The 23600-nt window shown below is 42.0% G+C and overlaps 1 protein-coding gene across 3 annotated transcripts; it reads left to right on the plus strand.

Annotated features, from left to right (window-relative positions):
- On the plus strand, window positions 1-23437 carry LOC131429886 (dynein axonemal heavy chain 3). 3 transcript variants are annotated; one of them, XM_058594328.1, is made up of 19 exons: window positions 1-169; window positions 226-740; window positions 900-1003; window positions 4523-5246; window positions 5304-6277; window positions 6348-6532; window positions 6602-6867; window positions 6932-8152; window positions 8212-8530; window positions 8588-9558; window positions 9619-10057; window positions 10120-10234; window positions 10295-10499; window positions 10560-13287; window positions 13375-13504; window positions 13574-16451; window positions 16515-17141; window positions 17245-17283; window positions 23004-23437. In XM_058594328.1, exons 1-19 carry the CDS (start codon window positions 37-39, stop codon window positions 23304-23306), a joined length of 12876 nt encoding a protein of 4291 aa, XP_058450311.1. In that variant the 5' UTR covers window positions 1-36; the 3' UTR covers window positions 23307-23437. The 3 variants fall into 3 exon arrangements, with proteins under 3 accessions (XP_058450311.1, XP_058450310.1, XP_058450312.1); XM_058594327.1 differs by having other exon boundaries at window positions 6348-6867; XM_058594329.1 differs by lacking the exon at window positions 17245-17283.
- The last annotated feature ends 163 nt before the right edge of the window (window positions 23438-23600 follow it).

A 23600-nucleotide genomic window follows, 5' to 3' on the forward strand; every position in this document is an offset into this window, starting at 1 on the left:
TTATTTTCCTAGCCGTTTGTGTAAATTTTGATTAAAATGCTGAGAAAAGTGAAAAAGATTAAACCCAAAGCGAAAAGAAACATTGAAGATGTTCCGTTTTACAAATTCGTTTACAAGAAAGACGAATTACCGTTAGATCCTGCTAGAAATTTCATAGAAGAGCAGATATGTAAACTGGATCGAGCAACTTGGAATTTACCATTGATTTTTAATCATATATTTTAGCGAAAATCAACGTCATCAAACCTGCCTGTTTCAATAAGGATTATAGCTTGTACAAATGTCCAAGAAGCGATGGCCGGGGATTTAAAGGGCTACTATTACCGGAAAAATTGTCCTCTTTGGGAAGCCCGGAGTACTTATCACCGGAATCATCTTCGCTATCTCCGCCCGACCGTCGGTTTCCCGACATGACCAGCCAACTGATTCAACTTTACAAAGAACTGCGGCTAAAAGTTTTCCACGATCTAGCTCTCACCAAACCGCTTCTCATGGGAAATGAGTTCTTCCGTCGGTACGGTCGAGCCAATCAAAATGGCCGCCAAAAACTTCCGGCCATTCGGCGCAAGAAACGACCCAAAAAATTTCACTTCGATGAGTTCGCCTACCGCACACCGGAGGAAAACGACGAAGCTTTGCTACGCATACAGCGTCATTTGGACCGAATGATTGCCAAAAGCATCCGGGAAGCGGAAAAACGTCGCCGGCAGAAGGAAGAACAAGCACGCAAACCACAATTCGTAAGTACAGTTTGTAATCACCCCCTGTGGGTACTCCCGTGTAGCAGTCAAGTGTTGCTAATGGAACCGCCAATTTTAGCCGCTTCGACGGTGGCTCTACTTAGTAGGTTGCTTGACTTTTTACTGAATTTGCTTTCTTGGGGTTCTTGTTTATGCTAGTGCACATCATCATCCAAAGGGAAAACCATCTGTCCGGTGAGGGTCAAACGGAAGCGACTCAGTAACGAGCAGTACATGAAAAAGTTGAAGCTGAATGAAAGTGTGTAAGTATGTGTTGAATCTGGCCTATCTCTTGTCCAATCGATCTTTTCTTCGAACTCAGCCCAATGACTTAATTTAGTAAATATTAAGTTCCTTGATCATATTAATTTCTTATGATAATCGATAGTTCCATTGTAATTCGCCGAAAGTTTTTTTACCGAAGGCTTTCTCACCGAAAACGTCAGCTCAACGAATCGGATAAACAGTATCCGGTGCAACAGCTTTCGAATAAATGACTTTCGGTTACGATTTCACAATCAGTCGGAAGATGACTAGTCAGTAGGAGATGCATTCGACAGTGGAGTACTTTCAGAAATAGGAAACAAGTCATCAAATTTGAATGAAACTTTACACACGTCTTCAGCGTGGCTATTTTTTCACATTAAAATGGCGGATGTATCTCAGAAAATGTTGATTGTACAGAAAAAGTGTAGTTGTAGGAAATCTATTTTGCACTGTAAAGTAAAACGAGTGGTATAAGTGACATAACCGACAAAACGCACTATTTTTTCTTTCCACTCGATTTTCTCGAAGATGGCTGATTGCCTTAAACTTGGGCTAGTTTAAAACCAATTATTGGGTTGTTAATCAAGTTCGAAGCTCAATCGACTGCAACTTTCGATTCGGGAGATATAATGGAAAAAGTGACCTAACTGACAGAACGCACTATTTTCCTTTCGGATCAATTTTCTCGAAGCCGATTTAAAAAAAAAGTTTAGGCTCGTTCAATACAAATACTGGCATTAACACATCACACGGTGAATTAAGAAGAGGTTATAAGGCTTATTGACGTTAAAATATGTTGAAGGCATTTTCAAAAAGTTTTTGATGAAAAATAAACATTCCATCTTTTTGGTGAGTATAGCGATTCCCAACCTCGCACATAGGGACAAAAAGTTTTTATGGTCCGAAGCGGCGAATGATTTTAAGACCTCTAAATAATACAAAAATAAATAATGAACAAATTATGACAACGTCGAAAGCAAAAAGAAATGATGCGACACTACTTTTAGTCTTATTTATTCGGTTAATTTTCTAATCATCGGAAAAGCATTTAGTCAGTGCATATTTTTTTAAAGTTCTCTTTTGATTACATAAAACTTTTTCTTAGACACAACTTGTATACCGTTAACATTTTCTAAGTTAAAACGATTCGAATTAGTCTTTTGTCAAATTGATCTCTCCAACAGTGCTAAACAAATGACTTGCCACACAGAATCCGTATGCAAAGGTTTTGCCACATGTCAATAAGAAAATAAATAGCCAATATGATGACGAACAGTCAATAAGAGGACGAACAATCAGTAGGAAGATGATTAATCAGAAATCAGGAATCACAACTAATTGGCTCAAGTAGCACGTTCCCCTAGTTATTTGGAGATTTGTGCCTTTCCGTGGCTTTTCATCATTTACCTGATGGAAAGTGAAAGAATAAAAAGAACATGGCAAGGGATTTTGGAGTGAGTGAGGTGTGAAAACAGCACAAAATAAAAAGAAATAAATCGTTCTGCATCCACGATCTGCAGGTGCCAAAATGTATCAATCAGTAGGAAGGTGATTAGTCAGTAGACGGATGAATAGTCAGTAAGAAGTCAAATAGTTAGTAAGAGGACGAACATTGAGTGGAAGATGAAAATGTCAGTAGGCGGACGAAAAGACAGTAAGAGGGCGAGCAGGTAGTATGAGGATGAGCAGCCATAAATAGAACGAATAACCTCAGAGGAGGAATCAATGAATAGATAATGAAGTGGGAGGACAAAGAGTCAGTAAGAAAACGCATAATCAGTAGAGCAATAGTCAGTAGGAGGACGAATAGTCACTAAGAGGAGGAATAATCAGAAGGGAATATTTAGTAGCAGAGCTAAAAAAAAGTCATTTTCATTGATTAAAAATATACGAAAATGACAAGAAATAAATGTCACTCTCAGCTGCGCTTGCAAATTTTGAGAACAAGATCAAGATCCAGTTAATGACATAAGTGGAACAGTAGTTTTAAAATTGTGTTCTTTCTTTCATTTGCCCTTTCAGTCATTTGCGGTTTTCAGTAAAAATCCAGTGTAACATAATATTCAACCGAAGCTTTGTGAATCGAAAATAACAGAAAAAGGTTCCACAGTGACTTTTACCTGTTGGTGCTCGAATCTGTAGTAGTTTTGGTTTCTAAAGAGGTTCTGGGGTGTAGTTACTTTGATTTATCATATTTTAGTAACTTTTAATAGCCAAACGCCACACATTTTTATTATATCTATGAAAAAATGAGAACTGAAATTCTTCTGATTCTCCCTCTAAACGTTAGTTTGGTTTCGTTTTGTCATAGAGGAGCGAGTGACAGTAACATTGATACTTAATTTTTTGGAATGAGAGAAGAAAATGCTTCGAAAATAAGTCTGTTGGAGGATTTCATTGAGAATGCGTGACAATTTTGAGCTCTGTCTCAGAAGAGGCATCAGTTAGTTAGGAGGATGATGAATAGTCAGTGGGAAGACAAACAGTTAGTAGGAAGTCGAATACTCAGTAAGAAAATGGATAAAGACTGTACTCGACAAAAATGCAGCACTTTATTTTGTGTATAACTTTCTATTGAATGAGTGAAAATCGATGAAATTGGTTATGAGAAGTGCAGGCGAACCCCGCATGTGGATCGCGAAACGGTTGGAAATCGATAATTCGGTCGTATCCCGAATGAAGACTTTGTTTAAGAAGACCCAGCAGCGAGAAGACAGCAAAAGGAAGACCAACTCTTCCGATTCAAGACTGAGCCCAAAAGATCAATTCTCCCATTCCGATTCGTCCAGAAAACAATGAAAGAGATTTGGAAAAGTCTTCAGAAACGACAAGGATTTGAAGAACGAATGGATGAAAGTGTGTAAGGAAGATGGCGCTAGTGTTTCACATGATCCGATGGGTAGCGTTAGGTCCAAGGTGTGGTTATGTTGCTTTGGAGAGGAGTCTGCAAAACCAAAGATTAAAAAATCACATAACTAAAGTCAAAACTCGGCATTCAATTGTAATTTTTGGTGATCATTTTTGACTGTTGCATGATTTTCGAGTACAGTCTTTAATCAGTAGGACCAATAATAATAAGTAGGAGAACTCATAATCAATGAGGGGATGAATAAACAGTAGGAAGACAAAAAGTCAATAAGGAATAAGAAGATAGAATGATTATCACTTTACACGTTCGGAATCATTTCTCCATTATAGCACATTTCACCCCAATTTTACTAAAATGTTATTTCAAATAACCGAGGCATTGACACATATGATGCTGAACGTTGACTATGAGTAAAATTACAGGGTTGTTGAAGGGTTTTCTTTTTCAAGGCAAACGAGTTCAGTTTTTGATGTGTGTAAAAAAATTATCTAAAATTTAGAAAGTTTGTTCAATCTCAAATAGCAGTTCTCTGACGCTTCAACTCGACACATGAAAAGCGTTTAGATTCTAATTTAAACATAACCTGAAAACCAAAGATTTATTTCTCGAGCAAATATTAGCCAAATAAATCAAAGCCATTCTCTAGCAAGCTGAAGTACCTACAAGCCCTCTTGCCGGTTCATCCTGACGAGCAGAAACAGAAAATCCTGCAAAAATACGAAAATCATTACACAGAAGCCAGCTCCGGATTCGACGAGGAAATGCGTCAGCGAACGTTGGGCCTTCTGGACGAACTGTCGGTGGAGAAAATTAGCCACTACCCTTCGCATCTGATCAAGAAGATTCTGCCCCAAATCGACAGCAAAATAGTCTACCTGAAACAAGCTTGCAGATTTATCCTGGAAGAAGAGAAACTCTGGCCCAACATTCACCCGGAAGTGATGCTGCTAGATTATCTCTTCGATCCGGAACACAATGTCCATCGGGATCAAGCTGTCTACTTAACGATTTTGCTAATGGATCTACAGGAAGACTACCGGTATCACGTGAAGCGTTCCTTTCTACGATACATTCTCCAGTCGGAGGAGGAACGTAGACGACTACAGTTGACCATTGAACCACCGGAGTTTCCAATACCGACATTAATCGCACCGGTTCCGTGGAAATGTTCAATTCAGGTGGCTAAGAATCGCCTAGAAGAAGTTTTGATGGTGAATCACCCAGTGCTGCAAGCCATCAACTTGTTATGGCACAAGTTGTACGGAAACTTGCTGGTGGTAGATGCTGCCAAGTTCTACAATACGGATATTCCAATGCATGCGGATAAAATCACCGAAACGGTTTACGAAAGTTGTCGGATAACGAGAGATGTGAGTTTTGTTGGGGTTTCTTCACTTCAAGAACGTTGAAATTTAAATGCTTTTCAGATTCTGGTTAACGACTGGATGCCCCGCGTAGCTGACTTGGTGGACGTTATGCGAAAGTATTGGAAGGATCTGGTGCCCCGAAATTCCATCCACGGTGGCAGAGGAACAATCTTCTTTAATTGTATTCACGCCTTGACCTCGTATCATCTGCAAGGCTTGATTAAGAAGAGTCTGGATCATTTAGCAGAGGCGCTGGAAGTGTATCGCGGTGGAGATGCCCCAAGTGGTGAAGATACGCACCACAAGCTTAAAAAGAAACCTTTCATGACGTTGAATGTTTCCGTCGTGGGTAAACCCGATACCGAGATCGAGAAGAACGCTGAGAAAAGTGATATGTCTCTGTACGAAGCCGATGACGATGACCCTAGCCTTCTGTCGTCGGAGTCAACCGATGACCTGTTCACGACTACGGTTGACGAACGAAGAACTTCTTTCATCATGAAGAGCAGTGGCAAGATTGTTATCTATCCCTACATGGAAGAATTACCCGATCTTTTCAAAAGCTATTTTGTGAATATCCTGAAGGTAGGGTACAAAATTCCACGACTGGAGTACTACTTAACCCAAGACAAGAAACAACTGGGGTATCTGCATTACATACGGGAGGATAACGCCGATATGGAGAAACTGTACGAAAAAGTCAAAAGCATAGTGTCGGCGAATCAAACCGGACCAACCACTTATCTATATCCGATGTACGAGTACTACTTTCCGGTTCTAGCAAACAAAATGAAAGCCATCACAGAAAGTATTTTCTCGCAGCGTGAGCTTCCATCCCTTGAAATTTTCAAAGACCTCGTGGAAAAATTTACTGAATTGTTGCATGGAATCTACTTTCTCCGGGACTTCATTCCCCTGAACCTGTTCATGCTGGACAACAGTCGCCTAAACCGGGTGCTGGAAAACCTAGTCAAAGAGTTGAAGGCCTTTGTGATCAACTACTTCATAACGCTCAATCAAGTGGAAAACCGTCGGTAAGTATTGAGGAAAGAAAATTTGTGCATAAATCCGAACGCCCTGAGACTAGACTATGCCCGCTTGTAGAATCTGTGACGAGTTCGAGGACATGTCGCTGCACGCCGGCGAACGCCCGAAAGAAACTCCGGAAGTGGTCGCCCTCCAAAATTACCTTACGCAGTGTCGTGAAGAACGAATGTACCAGCTGAAGACCGAGATCAAGCATGTCGCCCAGCGTGTTCTCTTCCTCCTGACCTACGCCATACTCGATCGTAATATGCGAAATCCCGAATTGGTTCGAGAACAATACACCCTACTGATGTTGGGCTTTATTTTTCCAGACGAAGATATCAATCTGAACTCGCGTCTCTTTCTCTGGCCCCAGGAGCTGGAGAAAGTGCTTGATCTCAGCGGTGCCCGCCTTTTGGTGGTACGTGAAAATCTGGAAATGGCACTCCGTGAGCGACGAGTCCAATTCGAGATGTATTTGAATACCGAGAAGAAAAAAATGGACCACTTCCGGACCCGAGAGATCCGCGAAATGCTCTCGCTGGATGATTTGAAAGAAAAGGTTGCCACGGTTGACGGTCTGATGATGACCCTGGAGGTATTTGAATAGCTGATCGGTTCACACCTACGATTCAACCCGTATTGGTTTTTTTTCGTTTTAGAAATGCAGTAAAGAGGCCAAGGAAATCAATCAGGACGAAAATCTGTTGCAAATTGATCAATCGTTCTTCCCGGCATTGAACGAAATGATTGATAAGATGGCTCCAATCGAACGCCTTTGGCACACGGCGTACAAGTTCGATTCGTGCCACGAAGTGTGGTACTTTGGGTCGTTCAGGGAACTGGATGCCACAGTTATTACCGCAGCCGTTGAAGAAATGTCTCATTCAATGACGGTACTACTGAAAGAACTTACCGGTAGTCCGCAAGCGAAACGCGTAGCCGAACAAATACGAATGAAAATTGATAAGTTCAAGATCTATCTGCCGATCATGGAGGCAATCTGCAGACAAGGTTTGTGCGAACGCCATTGGGTGCAGATATCGGAAGAACTAGGTCAAGAAGTAGATCCGAATGTTCAGAACTCTCTTTGTCTGATGGTCGATATAGACGTAATGAAAATTCAGAACCGATTGGAAGAGATTTCCAATGCTGCCGGAAAAGAGTACGAGCTGAATATACAACTTGTTAACATGCAAGAAGAATGGATCGATGTAAAGTTTGTATGCGTTCAGTACCGTGACTCCGACATGTCCATACTGTCGTCGGTCGATGATATCCAAACGCTGCTAGATGATCATATACTGAAAGCCCAGGCAATGCGAGGATCTCCGTACATTGCGGCACTTGGTAGCAAAGCAACCATGTGGGAGGATAAACTTATTTCGATGCAGGATATCATCGATATCTGGCTTCAGGTTCAAGCTACTTGGATGTATTTGGAGCCTATTTTTAGCTCCGAGGACATAATGCGCCAGATGCCTACCGAAGGCCGTCATTTCAAGACCGTCGATAAATTGTTCCGCAAAGTTATGCGTCATACGACCACTGATCCGCACGTTATCCAGGCTACCGATTTTCCAGATTTGTTGAATGTGCTGAGAAATGCTTTCAAAGACCTGGAAGACATCCAGCGAGGACTGAATTTGTACCTGGAAAAGAAACGTTTGTTCTTTGCACGGTTCTTCTTCCTGTCTAACGATGAACTGTTGGAAATATTGTCCGAGACAAAGGATCCGATGCGCGTCCAACCCCACATGAAGAAGTGCTTCGAGGGTATTAATTCGTTGCAGTTTGACTCGCAGATGGAAATCACGGCATTCACATCGGCGGAGGATGAACAAATTCCAGTTACGAGGAAGATTAACCCTGCGCTAGCGAATGTTTGATAGATTTGTATTTTTTAGTTAATTATCCAACTCAACGAAATTGTTTCTTGTAGGGATTGGTGGAGAAATGGCTTAAGGAAGTGGAGGTTGTTATGCTGGAAAGTGTCAAGGAACAAATCTGGCAGTCGTACGATTCTTACTTCAAAGATCCTCGCAAAACTTGGGTACTGAATTGGCCTGGACAAGTTGTACAGGTAGTTTCCTGCCTGAAATGGACCGAAGAAGCGGAGGAGGCAATCCAAACTGGCAAACTAACCGATTATTCCCAACAATGTACCTCGCAAATTGGTGAACTGGTGGATCTAGTTAGAGGCGATCTATCTACGGGAGCAACCATCACAATCGAAGCTCTGATTGTTGTAGATGTTCACGGTCCGTTCAGGGTCGGTATGTTGCCTTACTTTCATTTAACTCTGATATTCATTACAGCTCGGGACATCATTGACTTGTTAATCCAAAGAAACATCTCCGATACGGGTGACTTCAACTGGTTCTCTCAGTTGCGTTACTATTGGAAGATAGATGATGACGACAAACAAAGCTACGTTGCCTGTAGCATGGTAACTACAGATCTTAAGTACGGTATGGAATATCTTGGCAACACTGGACGCCTGGTTACAACTCCCTTGACCGATCGGTGTTTCCGAACGCTAATGGGCGCATTTAAACTAAACCTCGGAGGAGCTCCGGAGGGTCCTGCCGGTACGGGTAAAACCGAAACGTGCAAAGATCTTGCTAAAGCTGTGGCCAAGAAATGCGTCGTCTTCAATTGTTCCGACGGACTGGACTACAAAGCGCTTGGAAAGTTCTTCAAAGGTTTGGCACAATCTGGCTCATGGGCGTGCTTCGATGAGTTCAATCGCATTGAGCTGGAAGTGCTGTCAGTAGTGGCTCAGCAAATTCTGACGATTCAACGTGCCATCGCTTGCAAAGTGGTAAAGTTCACCTTTGAAGAGACTACTCTGAGGCTTGATCCGACGTGTAACATATTTATTACTATGAATCCGGGTTATGCCGGTCGAACCGAGCTTCCGGATAATCTCAAGGTTCTGTTCCGTACGGTAGCCATGATGGTTCCCGACTATGCCATGATAGGAGAGATTACGCTATATTCCAACGGTTTCGACGAAGCTCGCATCCTAGCGCAGAAAATTGTCCATACCTACAAGCTGTGCTCGGAGCAACTGTCATCCCAGTCGCATTATGATTATGGTATGAGAGCTGTCAAATCAGTTCTCACCGCTGCCGGTGCTCTTCGAAGATCACAGCCTCAGCTGTCGGAAGCTCAGATTGTTCTGCGAGCAATCATCGACGTCAATCTGCCAAAGTTTCTTCAGCAAGACATTCCATTATTCGAGGGAATTTATAAGGATTTGTTCCCTGGCGTGGAGCTGCCACCGGTGAGTGAACGATCTGATTGTCATGTGCTGAGAGCTCCCAATAACTAGATATTTTCTTAGCCCGCACGTGAAGACATCGTTCGCCTATTGCTAATCGAACTAGTCAAACGCAAACTTCAACCGACCCCGTGGTTCATCGAGAAGGTGATGCAGATTTACGAAATGCTACTGGTACGGCATGGTCTCATGATTGTCGGGGATTCAATGGGTGGCAAAACGACTGCCTATCAGGTGCTCGCGGAAACGCTTAGGGAGCTACGTAAGGAGAAAGGATTCTCCTGTGAGGAACAGGGTGTCACCTTTAGGATCATTAACCCGAAAGCGATTTCGATGGGACAGCTATACGGTAGTTTCGATCCGGCCTCGCACGAGTGGTCTGACGGAGTGTTGGCCAACACCTTCCGGGAGATGGTGTACACTCACAGTCTGGAAAGACAATGGATCATTTTCGATGGTCCCGTGGATGCCGTATGGATTGAGAACTTGAATACAGTTCTTGGTAGGTCACGGATAAATTTTAATTAGTATAGCGGGTACAACAAATCCACATCTTTTATACAGACGACAACCGAAAACTATGCTTGATGTCCGGCGAAATAATCCAGATGACTAAAATGATGAATTTGATGTTCGAACCCGCCGATCTGGATCAGGCATCTCCGGCTACAGTTTCACGGTTTGTTACTGTCTCAGAAATGACCTTTTTTTTTCTACTAATCGAGATATTTTATTTAAGATGCGGCATGATCTATATGGAACCTTCTCAACTGAGTTGGATGGCACTGCATAAATCATACCTCCTGCACCTGGAAGAACGGGGAGTAAACGAGATCAACATCGGTTTATTCGAACAGTTGGCGGAATGGCTTATCCCTCCAGCTTTGAATTGGTTGAAATCCGTCGAAACCGTTCTACAACTCTCGGAGATGCACCACTATGCCGTACGTTCCGTGCTGATAGAGGAATAGTTTTCCAAAAGATCAATATCCTTATTGTTACAGATGCTGTCCAAGTTCTTCACCATATTTATATCAAGAACCTCCAACTACAACCAGATCTGGTTCCAACAGATGTTCCTATTCTGCTACGCATGGGCTTACTTTTCCGTTGTTACAGTCGAAGGTCGCAAAACAATTGATCCTCTTCTACGAAAAATCATGTACGGAGCTAACGAAGATCACCCGAAACCCAAACATTATTCTCTTAATCGAGGACAAATGTACCCGGAGAAGATGAACTTCCTCGATTATCGTTTCGATGAGCAGGAAACTTGGTGGCCATGGCTGAAGAGTGAAGAACTAGCTCTACCGGAAAGTTGTATCGTTTCTGAACTGATGATTCCGACGAAAGAAAGTGGCTATATCCTATACTGGACAGAAATGTGTCTTTCGGCCGGCATTCCCATACTTCTGGTTGGCCCCACGGGTACCGGAAAAAGTGCCACCATTGCGAGCTACATCCGAGATTTACCGAAAAACAAATTTATCTCCAACATCATCAACTGTTCGGCTCGGAGTACTGCCCAGCAGATGCAGGACACTATTATGTCCAAACTGGACCGACGCCGAAAGGGAGTTTTTGGACCTCCCGTAGGAAAAGAATGCGTCAATTTTATCGATGATGTAGCCATGCCCGCTCGAGACGAATACGGGTCTCAACCTCCGTTGGAATTGATTCGACAGTGGCTGGACCATCGACTTTGGTCCGATCTGCGCGATACCTCCAAGATCGAGTTGATTGACCTGTTGTTCGTCGGAGCGATGGGACTGCTTGGAGGCAGTAACTACATCCCGCAGCGTTTATACCGACATACTTTCGTAGTGTCCGTAGATTCATTCGAAGACACCACTTTGCTCAGAATATTCACCTCTATCGGAGAGTGGCACTTTTCGAAAGGTTATCCAGATACCGTGTCTCGGTTGTGCAAGAATCTGAGCCAAGCAGTTATCTCGGTGTACCGAGGAGCAATTGCCAATTTCCTACCGACACCCGCCAAATCACACTATCTATTCTCGCTGAGAGATGTTACTCGAATATATCAAGGAATCGTGCTTGTTCCCGCCAAACGTCTTCCGGATCCGGAGAAGCTGGTCCGTCTGTGGGCTCACGAAACATATCGCGTTTTCTACGATCGTTTGGTTGACGAAAATGACAAGCAAATTCTTTTACGTTTAGTAGACGAAGCTGCCAACAGTCAGCTACGAATGAAACTTGAAGTGGCATTTGGAGACCGCTTGGAGAGTGGCCAACGGGTTACCGATAAACATATGCGTGACCTGTTGTTTGGTAATTACATGGAACCGGATGCTGTCAAACGTGTGTACGACGAGGTTGACAGCTGGACGAAGTTAGAAAAGAATATGAACTACTATTTGAGCGAGTACAACGCCCATTCCAAGTCACCGATGAATCTGGTCTTGTTCCGATTTGCGATTGAACACGTATCTAGAATCTCAAGAGTTCTACAGATGCCACGTGGACATTTGCTTCTGGTCGGACTTGGTGGAGCTGGACGACGAAGCTCGGTTAAAATGGCCGCCAATATGGCCGACGCCGATGTGTTTGAGGTCGAGGTTACCAGAAGCTATTCGATAAACGAATGGCGCGAGGATATGAAGAAACTGTTGATGAACGCAGGGAATGAAGGAAAATCCACGGTATTTTTGTTCAATGATTCACAAGCAAAAGAGGAAGCCTTTGTGGAAGATATTAACTCTCTGCTGAACACAGCTGACATTCCAAATTTGTTCCAAACCGACGAAAAAGCAGTCATACTAGAGCAGATGCAAACTATTGCCAGACAGACGAATAAGCCGATAGATTCGACTGCCCTTTCGTTGTACAATTTCTTCGTGGAAAGAGTTCGAGAAAATCTGCACATCGCACTAGCTTTTTCGCCGATAGGCGATTCATTCAAAAAACGTATACGCATCTATCCATCCTTGATCAATTGTTGTACCATCGATTGGTTCACTTCATGGCCAGATGATGCATTGCAAAAAGTTGCAGAGAATTTCATTAGATCTATGGAACTGGATCAGGAAACTCCATCAACCGAACCATCAGCGACGTCACTACAACCGAACGACGAAGAACAGGAGAAACATAAAGCAAGGAAACTCAACCGTCTCGAAAGAAAGCTTGTAGAATTAGTTATGGTGTTCAACCGGGGAGTGGTTGAAACTTCCAAACGATTCTTCCTGGAACAAGGAAGAATAAACTATGTAACTCCCACGTCATACTTGGAGATGTTACGATCCTTCAATACACTGTATCGTAAGAAATTTTCCGAGATTATTGCTCAGCGGGATCGGTACACGGTCGGTTTGGAGAAGTTAGAATTTGCGGCCGGTCAAGTGTCAGTAATGCAGGATCAACTGAAAAACCTCCAGCCACAGTTGAAGCAAACCTCGGACGAAACCGAAAAGATTATGGTCAACATTGAACGAGAAACGGCTGAAGCCGAAAAGAAGAAGGAAATTGTTGGAGCAGATGAAACGGCTGCCAACGAGGCGGCCGCGTCGGCACAAGCCATCAAGGATGACTGCGAAAGCGATCTGCAGGAAGCGGTTCCGGCACTTGAAGCTGCACTTGTGGCGCTGGATACTCTAAAACCTGCCGACATAACCGTTGTCAAGTCGATGAAAAATCCACCGTCGGGAGTGAAGTTAGTGCTGGAGGCGGTTTGTGTAATCAAGGGCATCAAACCCGATCGCAAAACGGATCCATGTGAGTTGGATCCGATCGCCAAACGGATCCTTGGCAAAACGTAACTATCAAATCCCCCCTTTTTTAATTTGTTTATTCTTTCCACAGCCGGCAAAGTTTTGGAAGATTTTTGGGGTCCATCGCAGAAAATGTTAGGCGACCTAAAGTTTCTAGACGGTCTTAAAACATTCGACAAGGATAACATTCCCGTTCCAGTGATGAAGAAAATTCGTGATGTGTAAGTGTTCGCATTTGAAATACTTTCCCTATTGTTCTCGTGGAATTCTAACAACTCTTCCCAACATAGCTACATAGCGGACCGTGAGTTCGTACCGGAGAAAATCAAAAACATCTCGATGGCCTGTGAGGGACTCTGCCGATGGGTACGCGCGATGGAAATCTACGACCGGGTGGCCAAGATCGTAGCCCCCAAGAAGGTTGCCCTGGCCGGGGCCGAAGCGGAGCTCGCGATGCAGATGGAAAAGCTCAACGCCAAACGGGCCGAGCTGCAGGAAATCTTGGACAAGCTGCAGAAGCTGAACGATTTCTTTGCCGAAAAGTCCCGAGAGAAAAAGCGATTGGAGGACGAGATTGACAGCTGCGAGAAAAAACTGGTCCGTGCGGAACAGCTAATCGGTGGTCTGGGAGGCGAGAAGAAGCGCTGGTCGGAGTGTGCGGGAAACCTACACAAATCATTGGAAAATGTGATCGGTGACGTTCTGTTGGCAGCTGGCTGCATTGCCTATTTGGGCTGTTTTTCGACCGAATTCCGGAGCCGCATTATCGGTGACTGGAATCAGCTTACCTTGCAGAAAGAAATTCCTTGCTCCGACAAATTTTCGCTTCTGGCTACTCTTGGAAATCCTTTAGAAATTAGAAATTGGTCCAACTGCGGTCTACCGACGGACGGGTTTTCGGTAGAGAATGGGATAATAGTTAAACACGCTCGACGGTGGCCGCTGATGATCGATCCCGAGGGTCAAGCCAACAAGTGGGTCAAAAACATGGAAAAGGAGAATAGCTTGAAAGTTATCCAGCAACTGGATCCCAACTACATGAGAGTCGTTGAAAATGCTCTAATTAATGGTTACCCGGTCCTACTTGAGAATGTTGGCGAAATGATTGACTCGGGATTAAACTCGATCTTGGAGAAAAATGTTTTCCGTTCGAGAGGTGCCAATCTGATTAAATTCGGCGATGGTTTGATCGAGTACAATGAAAATTTCCGTTTCTATATAACCACAAGCCTGCGCAATCCACACTATCTACCGGAAACTGCCGTCATGGTGACGTTGATGAATTTTATGATCACGGAGCAAGGACTACGCTCGCAACTATTGGCTACCGTTATCATACAAGAACGTCCCGATCTGCAGGAAAAGAAAGAGAGCCTCATCATCGAATCTGCTCAGAATCAGGAAGCTCTGTACAATGCTGAAGCAAAGATTCTGCAGGTCCTTTCCTCGTCCGAGGGTAACATCTTGGATGACGAGAATGCGATCAACATACTAACCTCCAGCAAACAACTTTCTGAGGAAATCCAGGCGAAACAAATCGTCGCGGTGGCAACCGAAGCGGAAATCGATGCTGCCCGGCAGCTCTATATCCCAGTAGCACGCCATTCCGCAGTTCTCTTCTTCTGTACCACCGAACTAGCTAACATTGATCCCATGTATCAGTTCAGCCTTACCTGGTTTTTGAACATTTTCGTGCAAACGATTCTCAAAACACCAAAATCGGACAGCCTGGACGAACGCTTACAACTGCTGATCGATTATTTCACCAAAGCGATCTACACCAACGTTTGTCGCTCGCTGTTCGAACGAGACAAGCTCATGTTTTCCTTCGTTCTTTGCTCGGGAATACTTCGTGGAGAGGGCAAGATTGACGATCAGGAACTCTCGTTCCTGTTGACCGAAGGAATTGCTCTAGAAAACCCCTATCCAAACCCTGCACCGGAATGGCTTACCGACAAAGCATGGACCGATCTTGTTCGTGCGAGTTCTCTGAAGGCATTGGAAAAGCTTCGTGAATCGTTCCAAGGGAATTTGGATCAATGGAGAGAGTTTTACAACCAGAGTGCTCCAGAAGAATGCCAATTCCCGGAACCATATCACGAGCGCGACGATTTGGTAAAACTTATCCTGCTGAAATGCCTACGCCCGGATAAGGTCGTGCCAGCGCTGCAAAAGTTTATCATTGACAAGATCGGCAAATCTTACATCGAACCTCCCCAGTTCAACCTTCGTACCTCTTACGAGGATAGCTCTCCAAGAATCCCACTAATATTTATGCTATCACCCGGATCTGACCCAATGGACAGCTTGTTCTCATTTGCTAGTGAAAAATATATGAGCGATGACAGTCGGGTTATATCGCTCGGTCAAGGACAGGGTCCTAAAGCGACCAAAACAATATTGGATGCCATCAAACTTGGCCAATGGGTCATCTTGCAGAACTGCCACGTTGCTGAATCGTACATGGACGAACTGGAGAAGTTGGTGATGGATTCGAGCCTGTACGAACACGTCCATCCGAAATATCGGCTATGGTGTACGTCTTATCCAAGTAAGAAATTCCCGGTCCCAATACTACAGAACAGCGTCAAAATGACCAACGAAGCCCCGAAAGGACTGAAATTGAACATGATGAGGGCTTACACATCGGAACCACTTGATAACGAAACGTTCCTGGATGAAGCGTTCCATGGCGATAGCAATACCACGCGGGTATGGACAAGAGGTGTGTTCTCCCTAGTATTCTTCCATGCGGTTGTTCAGGAACGCTGTAAGTTTGGTCCGCTCGGCTGGAACATACCGTACGAGTTCAACGAATCTGACCTGAAGATTTCACTGATGCAGTTGAAGTTGTTCCTTCATCAGTACTCGTACATACCGTTCGAAGGGCACATCTATCTGACGGGCGAGTGCAACTACGGTGGACGAGTGACGGATGACAAAGATCGGCGTCTGCTCATGTCACTTCTGAACCGTATCTACAATCCGGAAACCATTGAAGTGGACGCGTATCAACTGTCTGAATCCGGCACCTATCGGGTACCAGTGGATCCTGTGAAATCCGAAACCTTGGAGTACCTATCGACATTGCCACTGACAGCCCATCCGGAGGTTTTTGGACTTCACGAGAATGCAGATATTTCCAGGAACATTGAAGAAACTAATTCGGTAGGATAACATCTTCACTCCTACTTTGTGGACTAACTATCAAAGATTTCGTTGTCTGTTTAGCTACTGGACCGTGTGCTGCTGACTCAAACACAACTGTTTGCTGGAAAATCTTCCGCCGGGAAGGACGAACAGAAAACCGATCCGGTTCTACTTATTTGTATGGAGATTTTGAAAAAAATACCCGAACCTTTCGATGTCGAGGGGACAGCCGAAAAGTACCCGATTCAGTATACCAACTCGATGAACACTGTTCTGCGACAGGAACTAACTCGTTTCAACCGGTTGATCATCTACATCAAGGCTAGTCTGATCGACGTGCAACGAGCGATTCAGGGCCAGATCAGCATGATCCCTGAACTGGACCGAGTCTATCGTTCGATGAACATCGGCAAGGTACCACAGGCGTGGCTTGCCAAAAGCTATCCATCTTTGAAGCCCCTCGGTAGCTACGTTAATGACTTCGTATCGCGTCTGGGATTCTTTCAACGCTGGATCGACGACGGTGAACCGAAAGTCTACTGGATGAGTGGATTCTACTTCATTCAATCGTTTCTGACTGGTGTCATGCAGAATCACTCGCGAAAAAATAAGCTGAAAATTGACGATCTGGTGATGTCATTCGAGGTGACGGAATTCGAGTCGGAAGATAGGGTCCTGAAGAGAGCAGATATCGGTACTTTTGTCAGGGTAAGTCTTTGTTTTTGAGTATTAATTTATTTCATACACTCAATAAACAAAATAACACCGTTTGAAATATTCTTTGTCATATACATTTCAATGCTTTCCAAAGAATCGGCGTGGTAAAAATGAGGACTTTGTAACTTTTGATGTAAGTAAAAACAATGGTGCAAAAATATGAAATAATTTGTAAAATTGCATGAAATAATTTGAAAAGTGCACTTTCAATCTGAGCTTAGTTCAAATCTAAATTGTAGATGACCTAAAAGCTAAACAGCAAATGGGCCGCCTGACATGAATACGAAAATAACTGTTAAGCTTGGGTGAACTTCGAGTCCTCCTGATCGGTGCTAGAACCAAACGATGATCATGGATTTATTTTATTTATATCGTTTTTTACTTTAATTACTAAATCATGAAACTGTAGTATTAAAGGGCTTTTTTGAGTCCGCAAGTCTTCCCTATAAACGTATTCATACCTACCCGAATCTTCAATTCCGTGACACCCATGAGTCGTCGTTCTTCTGTGAAGTGAGGGGTGTACGGATCTGAATTGCATCACAAGAAAATATTCAGTAAAATTCACCTACTCAACCGAACATCTTCAAACTTTTTTATGCAGTGAATTCCATTTTTGCTTCATATCTTCCTCAGATTTCATTTCCTTAGCATGTTTCCGAAGCGCCTGCTTTATGATGGCTTAGTACTTTTCAATTGGTCGCAGTTTCGGAGCGTTCGAGGGAGTTTCGGAACGTTCGAGTCCACGCAGTTGACCTCAATAGGCTTGTATCACTCCAATACACGTTTTGAGTAATGACATGAGGCTGAATCCATCCAACAAATCGTAGGAGCATTGTGTGACTTTAGAAGTAGAAGTAGATGCTTTCGAAGGCATTTCTTTATATGTACGTGCCTATTGATTGCACCGGTTGTCACAAATAAAGTGCACTGCTTTCCACATGAGCAAATGGATTGCCAAATCATGTATTTTTTAGCAAACTTTGACATCTTTTTACGTCTTCTGGGGCATCAAGCTTATGATGGGCAGTGAAAACAGTTGTACGTGAGTAGCCCTTCGCACGAAAATTCAGTCCAAACGAAGTTTTTTCGACACATCTCTAACAGAACTGTTCGCCTCAAAAAAGCTTGAATAACCCGATTGTGGCACTTTTCACTATACGGAAGTCAATTTTGGTCACTTCTTTCCTTCTTATCAACAAATGACCTTTCGCTGCACCGTTTTTAAACACGAGGTACCGTGAATTGTGCAATTGCCATATTCCGGCCAATGACACGACGCGAGAGATCCGGATTTTCAAGGTGCGTGCGCAAAACTATTTTACGCCTCTCCTGTTCTTCCGACTACATCTTCGCAAAGATTGCGAAACGACTACTGTCACTACATTATGTAGTAAACAATACACATTGAACTAGTTTCCTTATTCTCCTTCTACTTCTCCTTCTCCTTCTCCTTCTCCTTCTCCTTCTCCTTCTCCTTCTTACTATGATTTTTCGGTCGAAATTACTCTTTCGGCGAAATGGCATTCGGCGAAACGGCTTTTGGCGAAATGGCCTACGGTGAAATGATCCTGACCCGCTTCTCAGAAACTTAGGTTCAAATGAAAGGTCCTGTGGTCCCATATGCAATTTCTGAATTTCATCCGTATCCGACTTCCGGTTCCGGGATTAATCTACTATTACATTGAAAGCTTGGCCGATTGGTGTAAAGTTAACCGTATAAAATTGAATCCTGACAAATGCTCGACCATTACGCTCTCGAAGAAAAATGAGCAATTTCCTTTCGAATACTTTCTGATAGGATCAACGATAGTCAGGACGACTTGTGTTAAAGACCTTGGTGTTCTTCTCGATGAGCAACTGACATTCAAGCAACACATCAGCTATATTGTTTCTGAAGCTTCTCGCAACTTAGAGCAAATTCAGCAGCTAGAAGTTATATATGGAAGATCTATAATCTAGAGCAGAAACTGGAACAAACGTATCCCCAGCAAGCCGTTCTAGTTTTATTAATTCGACCAGTTCTTCTGTCAAATTTAAAACTGGTCTACGATGCCGTTCTATTTTTTATATATTTTAAACACGAGTAAAACACTGCTGGGGCTGCCAATTTTTGTGGTTATAAAATTCAGATTTAAATTTTGTAACTGACATAAATTATGCATCTAGGACTAGAACACTACTGAATATGCCCTTAGGATTTATAATGAGGATGGCTAAATCTAAGTACTGCTCACTTGTTCGTTCAACCCTGGAGTACTGTTATGTCGTTCGTACCGTGGAACAATCCTCACCAGCTACCAAGCTACGAAGTCGTGGGTTACTAATCCGTCTCGATACACTACAAGTTCGACGAGATGTTGGACGTGCTTTATTAATATTAAATGTTTTGAATAAGAAGATAGACTGGCCTGCTTTGCTCCGCGAAATTAATATCAACGTCCGACCCCGTGCTCTTCGCAACAATTCATTTCTTCGATTTCTTCGTATCATTAGGATATCACGCAGTAGGATACTTGAAATTTTTTTATATTAATAGAAATTATCATTAGGGCTATATTGTGAAAAATAATTTTATACCATCACTCAAAGGGGCAAAACAGAAAATGTGGAAAAATGTGTATATGTAACATTCACTTAACTTGGAGATGGCTGAACCGACGACACGACCTGCCACTCGACTATCAAAACTGTATCGCAAATCTAACTACCCCTCAGTAACTGGTAATGTCAAAACGAAATCGCTTGAAAAAATGTTGGAACTGGCAACACAAGTTGGAAAATTATTGATTTTGAAAAACAGTTACCAGTATCCTTGGTAACTAAATATGGAATGTAAACAAAAACAAGAGATTCTAACTTGAAACGAAACCACTGAATGTAGTTGGCAGTATTGAATAAACTTTTTACTGTAGATTTCGATTTAACCGATATAATCAACTGCGCAGCCGGGTGAATGTAGTATATAAATTTGAGTATATAAAGGTTAAATGTGATTATTAAATTCTACTCAATAAACGGAGCGATCTTATTTTCCGTTCGGATGATACAGTTAACTTCAGACTCATGTTGTTCGTATATGCCAACTGTTTATTTTTTAATATGCCAACTGTTTTATTTAATAATGCACATAAGCAAGAGTGTATGATTTGTTCTCAGATTTTCCAGTTTCTCACCCTTTAGAAGTGTTTAATGGATCACTAAATTAATTCCGGCAGAAATGAGGTGAACAAATCCGTTTGATATGAGGTTCAGTGATCGCACAAAAGATTCCATTGAATTAATCTGAAATTAACTAAATTATGTATATCTAAACAATTTATCTACCATCTCTTTTAAATTTACATATAACTGTTCGTAGGAAACGAATAGAAAGATACTATATCTCCCTTCTCAGAAGCATTTCCGAAGGCGGCGAAAGAATGTTAACTGCAATAGAAAAATAATATTTAATAATAAAATTCAAGCACTCACCTGCACTCAGCTTTATCATAATTTGCGTTTATGATTATCCACATTATTTAATAGCTTTCCAGAATTCACTAAATAAGAGGAAAAGACACAAAAATTCAAAACGGTGGAATTATTCCACAACTATTTCAAACTGTTTGTTTATTTATTCTGGTGCTCCTTGGTAACTAGAGCATAGCAACTTGAACAGTGTTGCTCGAATAGTTAGTTTTTGTCATTTTCAAGGGGTCGCTATATTTATGGTAACTGGTGGTAAATCACTCACGAACACTTTTTATTCCGATTTTTCTTCGGAGTATCTGGTTGTGTCGTCGGCTGAACCAAATCTCACAAACTTAGATTCAAATGAGTACCAAGTTCTAGTATTTTTTCTAGATCCGACTTCCGGCTCTTCAATTACAGAGTGATTAGTGTAAAAAATCCTATTTCTAATTACTTCCTCACTTTTCTCAGAGATTGCGTAACCGATTTCAACAACCTTAAGTTAAAATGAAAGATCTTATGGTCACATACAAAACTTCAAAATTTCATTCGTATCCGACTTCCGGTTCCGGAATTATAGGGTAAAGTGTGTTTAATCGGAAAAAAAACTTTTCTAAACTTAAGGGGTCTAAACGATGAAAAAAATTATCATTTTTGCGATTATTTTTCCAGAATTATCGTTCAACAAAATAAATTCAAATGTTTTGCATGATAAAGAGCATCATTTGAACAACATTTTGTAATTTTTTCGTGGGAAAATATTGAGAAATAAGTCGATGAAGAGGTATTTTGAGAACGCTTCTTAAAAATCATGATTTGCGGTGTCCACTGTATCTCAGCGCAGACTGATCAGAAGTGAACAAATGAACGCCACATAGTTAAAGTAGAAGTTTTTCTAGATCCCAACGTTTCTGTTTGATAATTTGGTTTGGTTTTGATATTTTTTTTAAATTTTTGGTGGTTGTTCAAAGTGAAAACTAAGATTTTTCACGAAAAAATCCGCCATTTTGTAGCTATAATACCTCCCCGAAGTAACAAACAACGAAAAGGAAAACGTTGGGGTCTGGTTTTTTATATGTATAAAGTGTGTGCAAAATTTGAAAAAAAAAATTGTGCAGTAGTTTTTGAATGACGATGGATACGGACATTCAAAATCTGCTTTCGAGAAAAACGCGTTTAACGTTTTTTGTCTATAAAATCAATGGAAACAATTTATTACTCCAGGGAGCCTGTAGGGCCTAACATTTTCAAAAAATCATATTTTTGCCTTTCTCATATAGAAAGGTTATGCAATCACTGTGAAAACCGACTTTTGAACGGAGGCCCGGATGGCCGAGTGTCATATACCATTCGACTCAGTTCGTCGAGTACGCAAAATGTCTGTGTGTGTGTATGTGAGTATGTGTGTATGTAACGTTTTTTTGCACTAACTTTTCTCGGAGACGGCTGAACCGATTTTCACAAACTTAGATTAAAATGAAAGGTCTTGTGGTCCCATACGAAATTCCTGAATATTATTTGGACCCGATTTCCGGTTCCGAAATTATGAGGTAAAATGTGCAAAAAATTGTGAAAATAAGTGCACTAACTTTTCTCAGAGATGGCTGAACCGATTTTCACAAACTTAGATTCGAATGAAAGGTCTTGAGGTCCCATAAAAAATTCCTGAATATTATTTGGATTCGACTTCCGGTTCGGGAGTTATGGGGTAAAATGTTCAAAAATAAGAAAATATATGTTCTAACTTTTCTCATAGATGGCGCGACCGATTTTTACAAACTTAGGTTCAAATGAAAGGTCCTATGGTCCCATACGTAATTCCTGAATTTCATGCGGATCCGACTTCCGGATCCGGAAATATAGGGTAAAGTGGGTTAAATATAGTATACCATCACTGAAAATGGGGAAAAAACTTAAAATTTTTTCTAAATCGACCTCAAATGTTTTCCAATTGATAATTTTTATCAGTAGACGGTCAAACAAACCGATTTCGGTTATTCTTTTAAGAATCGAAGAAAATTATTTTGAAGAATACCACAGTATTATATATGATAGTATGATTGATATGAGAAAGGCATCATTACACCACTAGGTGGGATAAAACAGGTTTCAAAATTCAAAAATCAGTAACGAAGGTTTCCTTGGTTGATGTTGTCAGTTTTATTCCGCAATTATATCAAAATTAACGAATGTTTATCGAAGAAAATATAGTACACATAAAATCATAAACAGGACAATATTCTATCAAAGAAGTATGCAGAACTAAAAACATTTACAGAAATAAAAAACTAATTTTCATTTTCAAGAACGGATTAAACTACCGGAACCTTCCCATAAACTCTAGCATTCATTTTGACTGTGAAATTATTTATCTAATGGCACTTAATTTTTCCATCACAGGGTCTGTATCTGGAGGGAGCCCGTTGGAACAGAGAGCTCAAACACGTGGACGAACCGTTGCCACGTGTGCTGTACGATGTGCTGCCCATAATTTCCATGACGCCGACTCCGAAGGAGAGCAAACGAACAACCGAACTCCACCGGTACGAGTGTCCAATCTACAAGACTAGTGCCCGCCGGGGAGTTCTCTCCACCACGGGTCATTCGACAAACTTCGTAATGTTTCTCGATCTGGACAGCGAACAGCAACCGGAACATTGGATTCTTCGAGGAACCGCCTGTTTATGCCAGTTGGATGATTGATTCTAAATTCCGGGAATACCTTTTGATACTACTGTTTACTTTTTACACAAAAACGCTGATAGAGCTGAGTGCCGTTATTCACGAATGTATTTTTGCAACATATTTTACCCACACGAACATTTTTTAGATCTCTTTGGGAAATAAATGTGTACAACACAGCAAACCCCAACACCATCAGTTTCATCATATTACTGCCCTATCGTGAAAAATGGAACATATTCCTATCTTATCTTGAAATTCATCGCACTTGCCAGCATACCGCATCCAATGCATACCACTATGAATAAACATAGG

This window comes from Malaya genurostris, chromosome 2 (genome assembly GCF_030247185.1).
Source record: "Malaya genurostris strain Urasoe2022 chromosome 2, Malgen_1.1, whole genome shotgun sequence".
Classification (NCBI taxonomy): domain Eukaryota; kingdom Metazoa; phylum Arthropoda; class Insecta; order Diptera; family Culicidae; genus Malaya; species Malaya genurostris.